This window comes from Syngnathus typhle, linkage group LG9 (assembly GCF_033458585.1).
Source record: "Syngnathus typhle isolate RoL2023-S1 ecotype Sweden linkage group LG9, RoL_Styp_1.0, whole genome shotgun sequence".
Lineage (NCBI taxonomy): Eukaryota > Metazoa > Chordata > Actinopteri > Syngnathiformes > Syngnathidae > Syngnathus > Syngnathus typhle.
Window position 1 is genome coordinate 5,008,016 of NC_083746.1, and position 10,770 is coordinate 5,018,785.

At 40.6% G+C, this 10,770-nt stretch overlaps 1 protein-coding gene across 2 annotated transcripts in view; it reads left to right on the top strand.

Annotated features, from left to right (window-relative positions):
- Positions 1 to 10,433, top strand: part of satb2 (SATB homeobox 2) — a 28,432-nt gene extending 17,999 nt beyond the window's left edge. The window contains exons 12-14 of one of the 2 annotated variants that reach the window (XM_061286852.1): positions 378 to 572; positions 7,231 to 7,431; positions 8,212 to 10,433. In XM_061286852.1, the coding sequence (XP_061142836.1) occupies positions 378 to 572; positions 7,231 to 7,431; positions 8,212 to 8,688 (873 nt within the window). In that variant the 3' untranslated portion in view covers positions 8,689 to 10,433. The remainder of the gene's footprint in view (positions 1 to 377; positions 573 to 7,230; positions 7,432 to 8,211) is intronic. The other variant, XM_061286853.1, reaches the window with a different exon arrangement.
- Positions 10,434 to 10,770: the final 337 nt, after the last annotated feature.

The window sequence follows — 10,770 nt, forward strand, 5'->3', positions numbered from 1 at the left end:
GCAGCTGGCCACCAGGACAGCGCAAGCAGCAGCGAGAGATGATCAGGCTATTAGCGTCGCACGACGCCCGAGGTGGCGGCTTGAACACAACAGCTGGTGTCACAAACAGAGCCAGTCTAGCAGACATAATTGAATCTTTTCCATCTCCATTTCTGGATGTACACCTACCTTACACACCATGCATACTTTGAAGTGTATTTTGTTTGTCTTTGGTTTGCTTTTTTTTTAACATCAATGCATTGCAACTTTTCTTCTATTTAGATATAGAACGACTTAATTGTCATTGTGCAACGAAATTAAGATTACATTGATATCACTATGCCTTTTTTTTTTTTTAACTAACCTTATATCTGGTCCATCTGCGTCTGGCATCACAGGGTTGGCTTTGTGAGTTGCTCCGCTGGAAGGAAAACCCCAGCCCAGAGAACCGTACCCTGTGGGAGAACCTGTGCACCATCCGAAGGTTCCTTGCGCTTCTGCAAACCGACAGGGACCTGGCGTATGAGGAAGAGTCGCGGCATCATCACAGCGAGAGGCTACACACGGTCCTCCACCTGCCGCAAGACACACAGGTACAAAAACTGCCTTCAAATCTCAGTTGGCTGTGGTGCAATGGCTTCAATGAAGTCCTGATGAAAGCATTATGGAGTGCTTCTTTGAGACAGTCTTATTTGTTCATTAGTTCGTGGGCCAGAAGTAAACACAGTCAGAAGAAACACAAAACGTTTAAGACAAACATTGCTTTCAAATATGTTCATTTCAGCTTTTAAACAAGTCCTTATGGAGTCCATCTTTGAGATGTTTCACTCATTGGTACTTGCACATTGGTTTTTACCCCGTTAATAAAGCCCCCATTCCAGGACACACAAGTACAAAACCAGATGCTAACCGAAATGTGTTAGTCTCAAGACAAGTTTGTTTTTCATCCATCTAGCGACCCATCCACCCATTTCCACCCACCCATTTCCACCCATTTCCACCCACCCATCCATCCATCCATCCATCCATCCATCCATCCATCCATCCATCCATCAGCATACCATGCACGTCTTGAATGAGGAAGGAAACCGTTCTACCCGAAGGAAACCCAGGCACGGGGAGAACATGCAAACTCCACACAAAAAGGGGGGGGATTGAACTCTGTACCTCAGAACTGTGAGGCGGACCATGCCACCACCCAAAACCATGTCATTAGATTTTCTTCCACGCTCATTATCAGGGGTAAACATTGGCACATGTACAAAAACCCACATTGCCTTCAAATGGCTCCTCAAGACTATTTATTCATTTAGTCCAATGGCAACTAGGTGTTTTAGGAGCGCCACATGAATGTCTAAATTGAGTCTTGGGGTAACTTAACATGGGTCAAAAGAGGACATTGCTTGGGTATAACCACTAACTTTTAGTTCCAGTAACTTCGACTAAATGTAGCTATTGTTACTTTTTCATTAGTTTTTGTCCCAGCAGAGTGAAGAGTGGTTGCTGGGTGGCACGACAGGAAATGCCACATTAGATTTTGAGGGAGAGAATGTGTATGTGTTTACACTTTAGTTTTGACCTCAAACAGCAAGACTATAGTCGCAAGTCAAAGGAGCACTTTTTAGATCCTCTAAATTAATTTAATTGTAATCCTTGGCACTAACGTCTCTACAACCGCTTTTTAGTGAAATTGAACTCAAGGCAACACAATTAGCTTTATGGATGAACTGTGTTTTTCTTTTGAATTAATAAATACGTTGTGCCAAATAGAAGAATGTCAATGAATAAATCAATGCATGCGTGCCCAAAAAAATGAGAAAACCAAACAATAAGAAAGGAGGCAGTTGATTACATTGAAGATTAAATTGACTTTACTTCATTTAAGAAATAAATCACAATGGAAGCTTTTAAGTCAAACCCCCTTCAGGTTGTGAAATTTGGAATTTGAGCACTCAGTTTATACTAAAAAGATTAACTTCTTTGGATTTTGCTTTTTGTTTGGCCTTTTGCAACACTTTCTCCAAAACAATCTGCAGCCGCAACAAGGCGCGTTAAAAGAAGACGTCACTTCACGTCATCAACTTTTTCAGTGCTTTATCATAAAACATTTTTGTCTTGTACTTACGACAGACGAGTAAAGAGAAGACTCGTTGTTTGACAGCATTAATAGTAACAGCTGTTAACTTGAATGTTAAGAGTAAATAAAGGTTTGGACGGTTTGATCCTTATTTGTTTTGAGGAATCCAAATAATGTCTGGCAATGGAGCTCCAACTTATCTTTACATATAAAACAGTACATCTACTGTTAATAATTAGTCATATGGGGCAGCATGGTGTCCTATTGGCTAGTATGTCTGACTCACAGTTCTGAGAATTAGGGTTTTGAACGTTAGCTCCGGCCTTCCTATGTGGAGTTCCCTAACTTCCTCTCACATTTGAAAAATATTCGCCTTGGACTCATTGAAGACTTCGTATTCTATAAGTACGAGTACTAATGATTGTTCAAGTCAGGTACAAAAACTCAAATATCTACGCAAGTACAATATTTGTACTTTGTTACCCTTCAAAAGTCTGATAGTGGTTGCCCTCAGATTGCCCAAAATTGTTATTCCCTCACAGTCCAACATATGTCATGACTAAGCGTGCAAATGGCGAGCTTTGTATTAAAGACTAATGGCGGGACAGGAAGGAAACTGCGGTGGTATCGTAACGACGTTCCTCCGTTGCGCTGACGCTCTTGAAATACTGTTGGGCCCTTTTGGAGCCCCCTAATTCCCTCCACCCATGGCCACATGTGGTGAAGGGCTGCTGACTTATTAATGGCAAATGAGCTATGTGCCAGTGTATATTTAATACATCTAAATATATATAGGACATGTGCGTGTATATGTCTTCATGGGAGGTGACCACAAACCCACCACACGTGTGTCCCATGTGTCGCACGCACACTGATAGTTTCGAGTGATTCCTTTGTCTTCGGACAATGGGTTAAGTGAGCACACAATGCTCAATTAAAAATGGATGAACAGTGGAGACACACAACCACACAGAAAAACAAACACACATTAGTGTGCCCTTTTTGCTTCATGTCTAGTGAGGCTTTGGGATTGTGTGTCTATTAGGTGGGCAGGTGAGTGTGTGCATTTGTGTTTGTGAGTACCCCCCCCCCCCCCCACGTCAGCCTCACATTTCTTCACGAGTGACACAGCCCCCGTGCTCGCTGTACAGCTTTTATTCATATGGCGTTAGCAGTTAAGTGCATCCCACAGCTAATTTGGCACAGCCTGCCCTTATAAATAATTTCTTTATTGTTTTTGCTAAATTGATTTCTGCTGCAAGATGCTGTGTATGTGTGTCGTGGATGCGTGTGGGTGCGTGTGTGTGTCAAGGCATCTCGGACCCCGGGAGTCCACAACTCAACAAGAAGAAACAATTGCTGGGCATGCACATGATCCCCTCTGTGTGTCTGAGTTTAATAGAAAAGATGTCAAATTGGCATTTCTCTCCCTCTCCCGCCGTCTGCCTTTCTTTCGCTTTGTTTTTTTGCCATATTAGATAAATACTTATTCTCAGCTGCTCCAGATGATGAACACAGCACAGTTGCTTGCAGCTACGTTGCATTTTTATACAAGTTGTATTATTGAGAATTGATAGCGTTAGTATTAAAAGTGAATTACACGTGTGGGCAAAATTGCAGGTACCCCTCTGGTAATCCAAAAAAAAAAGTAATGGGAAATTAACCAATAAAAAACAGACTTTGCTTTTGAATTGTGGTTCAGCACAATATTGGAAAAAATAAACTCATGACTGATGCCTGGAAAAAAAAATGGTATTCTTAGACAATAAATAATTTGACATCTGGACCAAAATTGATGGTACTACTCCTAGAAAAGATTGAGAATAAAGGTTCAATGCACCTTCAGGAAACAAAAGAAGTACAAGACGATCTCTAAAGAAGCTTGAAGCCATTTGCAGGGCACGCATAGACAAACAACCATCCGCACACACAATCACACCGACAAACAATTGAACCCTACTAAACAAGTTAATTCCAACTTCCTGGTGGCCTCTCGGTGCCTTCAGCAGGGTGGAGCATGCTTTTTCTTTTGGCAAGCCACAATTAACACAAACATTTAATTGCAGATGAATGGAATGACACAAACACACACACAAACGCTTTGAATTAAAGCAAAACGAACACACGTGCACTCAGCTTGCTTGTCTCACTAGCATACGAAAGTGTGCACTTTTTAGGTCTTAAAATAATTTCACAATAACAGAGGAAAGTGCTGTGACTCATCCATTCCTCACTCACACACACACTGATAACAGGATGCTTCAAGTCAAGCACAAAACTAACAGAAAAGTGATTTTTCTTTTCTTCATTACAAATTTATCTCTGTGTTAATGGTGTCCCTGGTGGTCACACGTGTGCATCTTCTAGCCCCCCCCCCCAACCTGACGGGGCGAAAGCTCATTAAGGAGAAGATAAATATTTGATGTTTTATAATTCTTTTATCGTCCTGCGCGGTAATTTGCCTCGATTTACAGGAAACTTGATTTTTACAGCCATGCATTTAAAGTCAACAGCACAAAGTTAGAGGTTCACGAAAGAAATAATTTGAGAGTATCACGCTATGAGAAGACGTGCCATGGATTTTTGAAACAAAATAAATGTTCTTGTGGTTCAAGGAGTTCACGGTTGAATTGTTTTGCTCTGAATGAGCGTGATAGTTACAAGTTGGGTTGAAGGGGGATGCTGAAAACCAAAATATACAGCAGTCCAAAAATGACGAGTCATCAAAGCCTTATACACATTTAAAGCAATGGTGGTCAAACGGAGCTTTTGCAACAAATCATGGCATTAAATTCTTTTTTTAAACAGGTGCGTACCCACATATCGTTTTGGCAATGATACCAACACATTATCCTTCCTACACTGCCAATTTGAGTCTTGAGAATGAAGTCAATTTTCCTAGAGTTGAATTTTCATTTTACTGGAATTTATTGGAAACTCTATATAATACACAAAAAATGACTTGACTGAATTTTATTTCACCGGACGCACCAAATAAAAGCATTGGATTCAAATCTATTTTTTTTTTTTTAAGTCGAGTTGTCATCTACTAATAAAATGCATCTAGATCCATCAATGAAATAAAACCACAGCACAAAAGAACGCAACACAAGTATTTCTTACACAAAATAGCAACCATGGTAATATATAATAAAATAAAAAAATAGGAGTCGCATTTCCATTATGAAGAAAAGTGTGACGACACTGGTTTTGAATATGATCTTCATAACATGAGCACATCTAACAATTTGCCAATAAGCATTTTTCAGTGGATAAAATCATCATGTTCGGAACTTTTCCACCTCAAGGAAAAGATTTCAAACTGTTCTCATAAACATTGTTCTCATAAAATAAGGCCCCAAAATTTTGTTGAAAATGTGAGGGGATCAATTGTTGTTTTGCGCTTTTGCTTCTTTTTCTCCTAATTTAAAGAAGTCTCGTTATTTTATCCGCCATGACATTGCGACATTTTAAATTGATTTCATGTGAATTAAGCAAAATAGCAACACTTTCCATGTCGTCAATGCATTGCACCCTCTAGTTTTGCTGGATTCTGTTCTTCCAGATTGATAGATTTTGTTTCTTATTTCGGGAACTGGTAAGAAGTTGGAATAAAGTAGGCGAAGGCGTGGATGCAGAGTTCCTGGCATCACCCAGTTTGAGTTGGCTGAGCTTGACAGAGGCCTTCTTCAACTAATCATTCATGATGCATTAGACTCGAGCACAGATGGGAGGGGCGGGCGAAGGTTTTGAAAGGAATTTCTCAACATCTAAATATGTCACTTTCTGTTAAAGAAGGCGAGCACTGGCCAGGGAGGGTAAATGTAAACATACCAAATTCCTGTAAGCTGACCATCAACACCCCCCTCGCGATTGAAACCGGAGCCTGCCCTCGCCATTATTGAAGTAATACCCTGTCATTATTGAAGAGAGAATGACTATTATCTTCATGTGACTCCTTTAATTTTAATGCGCCGCAGATTTATAGCTGGACATTCCAGTGGTAGAGGACCCCACCCTGCTCTTAAAGTGACACGACCACAACACGCCGCCACCTTCTGACAAACAAGCCAAGTCTCGCAACACTTGATTCGCCTTCACAATGCCAGATTCGGTTTTCTCCGCTTACAATCATTTTCTCACCGGGTGAAAGCAAATCCTTTCAAACTGCTGAAAGCATATGTACATGCCATCTTGAGGGGTTGGAATTTTCATATTTCGTAGGCCAAAGAATGAGACAACCGATGTTGTAAAATTTCACATAATGGATGTGGTAACATTTAGATAAAATAATAGTTTTACTCAAGGCTACAAATTCTGGTGGATTATTCTGAGAAAAATGGCACATATTAATTGGTGAAAAAAAAAAAAGACGAGGCAACGTGTTTCTTCAATTCTTCAATTTTAGTTTCTATTGCAAAGCCACTCTATGGGGCAAAACTAAAAAGTGGGGTACTTCAAGGATTGCATTTTTGACTCCTATTTGTTCATACACTGTAGCTATTGAACACAGTATCCATTAAAATGCACACACACACATACGCACACACACACAAGAAATGCCACTCACTTGACATAATTAAAATGAATATAATTAGAAATCAAAAGTTTTACATGACCGCAGTACAAGTCGCTGGACATCTAGTTGCTATGATGAAGTGGTTCCAATAACAAAAACAAAGTGCCTGTGTATGCATGAGAAAAAACATTTTATGACGCTCTCCTTTCTTAAATCCTTTTAATGTACCAAATTAACAACAAATCCATCCAATTATACTCTGATTCGGTCGTTTTATTTTTTTTATTTTATGACATCCATAAATTTAAGCATCGAAGGAAGAGGCACCCGGTCATTTTGAACGAGTTAAATATTTTAATAACTGAGAGACGTGTAAAGTTGGTGTTTCACTAGAGCTGCCAGCCTCCGTCAGATTAGGTCAAAGGTTTAATGGTGACATGGTAGTTTGACTGTCCGTTCGTCAAACAGGTTAATAGTGCGTGACACGCTGTGGACTGTGAAAGCCCTCGCCTCACCCCGAAAGCTCTGGCTACTGTGTGCTTGAAAACCAGGCTAACAATACTTTCTACTTTGAGACTCTTCCTTAAGGGTCTTATTCATGCAATTTCCTCTCGGCTGTAGTCTTGATCAGGGGTCATTGCACCCCATTAATTAGCTCTTTTGCCTTTCTCGGCAGACGCTTCACAGACCACCCCCAAGTCAGATGAAGGAGCACCGTTCGTCTCCCATGCGAGAAGAGCTGTTATCGGCCCCTGGTAACGAGGAGGGCGCACAGACTGTGGTAACGGCGCCTGGAGGTGTGCAGAGCACCATTGGTAGCTCTGGCGGCAACAAGAAGCCAAGACTGCGCACAAAGGTAGTCTCGATAATATAGTACAGGAATGGGCAACTTAAAAGCTAGAGGGGACCACCCTTTTTCAGCAGTGCTTCTCCGGGGCCACAAACTTCCTAACTAAATGTATGACAAAATGCCATTTGAAATATGGACAAAACATTTCTCACTTTTCTCAAACCATATGTAAGAAAATCCTCTACCATCATCAAATAATACATACTATAATTCCATTGCAAAGAGCTGTCTTGCATGAAAAGAAGAAACCAAATTTAAGTGCAATACCCCGATTCTGATTTTTTTTTTTTTTTTTACACAATAATGAACTTTTTAAAAAATATATATTTTTGCGGTACTATGTTTGTATTGCATATCATTCTAAATTTGCAAAAGAAACATTAGGCCTACTCATGCTATAGTATATATAGGTCAGTATAAGATCCGCATACGTAAAAGCACAACTAATGCATATGTGCCACCTAGTGCTAAATGGTGATATTACAACTTGAGAAGAATCAATGTAAATTTGCAGTTTGGCAAACATATATTTGCATATTCATTGATTTTCTTTCAACATTTTTTAATATTTGGACGTTTTCTGGGATTCGTTTCTCCATTTTCATTATTGGGATTTTTTTGGGGAGATTTGAACAATTAATAAGAATTAATCAAGAGGTCAATTAGAGTGTGGTCCCCATTGCCAGTCACCCATTCCAGTACAGTACAGAACTGTAAGTTGAATATAGTTGTGTAGTAAGCTACAGTGGCTACAGTGACGTGACTAAAATTTCTCTCCCATTTTAGATTTCTCTGGAGGCATTGGGCATCCTGCAGAGCTTCATCCAAGACGTTGGACTGTATCCAGACCAAGAGGCCATCCACACCTTGTCGGCACAGTTGGATCTGCCCAAGCACACCATCATCAAATTTTTCCAGAACCAGCGCTATCACGTCAAGCATCACGGCCGCCTCAAGGAACTTAGCGAGGGGGCTACCGCCAGCGGAGGCGTGGATGTTAGTGAATATCGAGAAGAAGAGTTGCTCTCGGGTTCAGAGGATCCAGAGTCCAGTGAGGATGGGGCGGAGGAAATTTACCAATCCGAGGGGAATGGCGGTGGTGGAAGCACAGGAGGACTGAACCAGCCTCAAATTTCCTCCAACTCTAACCAGGTGTCCTCCGGGAACAACTTGGCCCAGGAGGAGGGCAAGGACAAGAGCCACCCCAGAGCAGGTGGAAGCTCCTCATCGAGTCCAAGGGAGCAGCCAGACTACCAAAGGTAGAGCCGACCCAACACAACAAAGACACATCGAAGGGACAAGTGAAAGAAAGGACAACAAAACTGATTTATGTATTGATAAATGGAGTATGGTATAAATGTACAGCCGAAGCAGGCACAGGAATCATAAACCACTGGCCAGAAACATTTTGACAATCTTGGACATGCTTTTTACTTTGGCCCCGAAACAATGTGTGGGCCGTGTGTAAATGTGAAAACATCTCAATAGCTCAACTAAAGCTGCTCATGTGGTCAATTTACTCAAAGAAGAACTCAAGAGCTCCTCAAAATGGGTTGGCAGGGTAGGATCAGCTCGAGCCAAAGACCGTTGCATTCATCTCTTGAGTCTGAGCAGCACAGTCACGTCAGACCCTCAAAGTCCAGGAAGAACTTTCACGGACTTGGCCCTTCGGAGACCTCTCGTAAAACCTCAGGATGGACACTTGTGTTACTAATGCTGTTCCTTACCTGAGAAGACCAATCAATCATCCCAAGTAGCCCTTGAGAATCACTACCGGTCCTATCTAGCACTTATGAATATTTTGTGGATGTGATGTACTCTTGCCTAGCCTCACCCTCGAACCCACTTATGCTATCAAGTCTCACCAAATTGTGAGCTTAATAAAGAAATCACAAGAGGACACTATGGACTGTTTTGCAAGGATGTGGCACAAAGAGACGCTCATCCCTATGCCTTGAACCTTACTCCATCCACATGTGTCAAGAAGAAGCCCCCCCAAAAAAAAGGTACACGTGCGAAGTTTCAGCAGCCAAGCAATCAGTCACTTTACGAGCGGTCGGCTATCCCTTCCACCCCGCTCCCTCATTTTCCCCCTCTAATTGGTGCCCACAGTCTTGTGTCTAACCCCCCCCCCCTCCGCACTTAAACCTCACCAAGCCTATTTATTGCTATCTTTATCTATGATTATTATTATCATTATTGTTATTATTGTTGTGATTATGGTTAAGATTGCTAAGTGCGATTTTTAATTTTTGATGTCCCTGGCTTTAAACAGGGGGCGGTTATTTTGATAACAGGATGCACGAAGGATGGAAAATGGAGGGAGGGTTTTAAAAAGAAGCAGTTACTGAGTGATATTTGCTGGAAAAGAAATCCCTGTCATATTGTGTTATTTTGTTTGTTGCAGCAACAACGTGCAGAAGAGAAACGAAAAAAAAAAATTAATTAAAAGGGAAATTGTGCTTTACTTTGCTGCAGTTGATGACAATCTACTTTTTTGAGCCATGACAGAAATGTGGCAAATCAATTTCTATTCTGTAATGTGTGTAGATGCCCAAAGTGGGATGAATTGTTATCGGTGTATGTCTCTTTTTAAATTTTCAGAGAAACTTTTAAGTGTTTGAGCCAGTATGGAGCGGCAGAGGAGCATTTTTTTTCTTTCTTTTTGTTAACTCAGTGAAATCAATTTGTTTCATTGTGCCGACCAAATCCAATCTTTTTTTTTTAAGAGTATTTAAGAAGAAGTGAAAAGTGTTTAATGTTAAATGTCCGGTGCAGTGGTGTACACATACAGTATGTTCAAAACATTACGAAAATGACGAATCATTTCTTATGACCGAACACATCAACAGATGACCTGCCTTTTAATTATCACGTCAACACGGATCAGATATTGTTGTGCTTTTCTGTAAGACAGGAATCATGGTTGAATACATTTCCGATGAAATAGTTCATTTCAAAATGTTCATTCAGTGTTGAAGTGAATAAAATTTGTGAATTCAAAAGAAGTGTCTTTTCTGTCAGAACCCTTATTTCACTGCATTCCGCACATGGAATTACCAGAGGACCATATGTCACAAAGACAAAGAAGCAAAAAAAAAAAAAGACAAAAAAAAAAAAGACAATTGTGCTCTAGACAGAATATGAAGCGATTTCCACATGCAGTTTTACGATTTACTGGCAATTTCACAACGCCTCTATGCATTAATACAGAATGGGTGAAGATGAGCTTGCAATTAGGAGGTAATATCACAATCATCAAAAAACATGTAAGGGTGTTCCATGATGCCAGACCCAGAGTTTGAAATTTAACACTTCTTATGTCCTGTTATGTTGGGAACAATT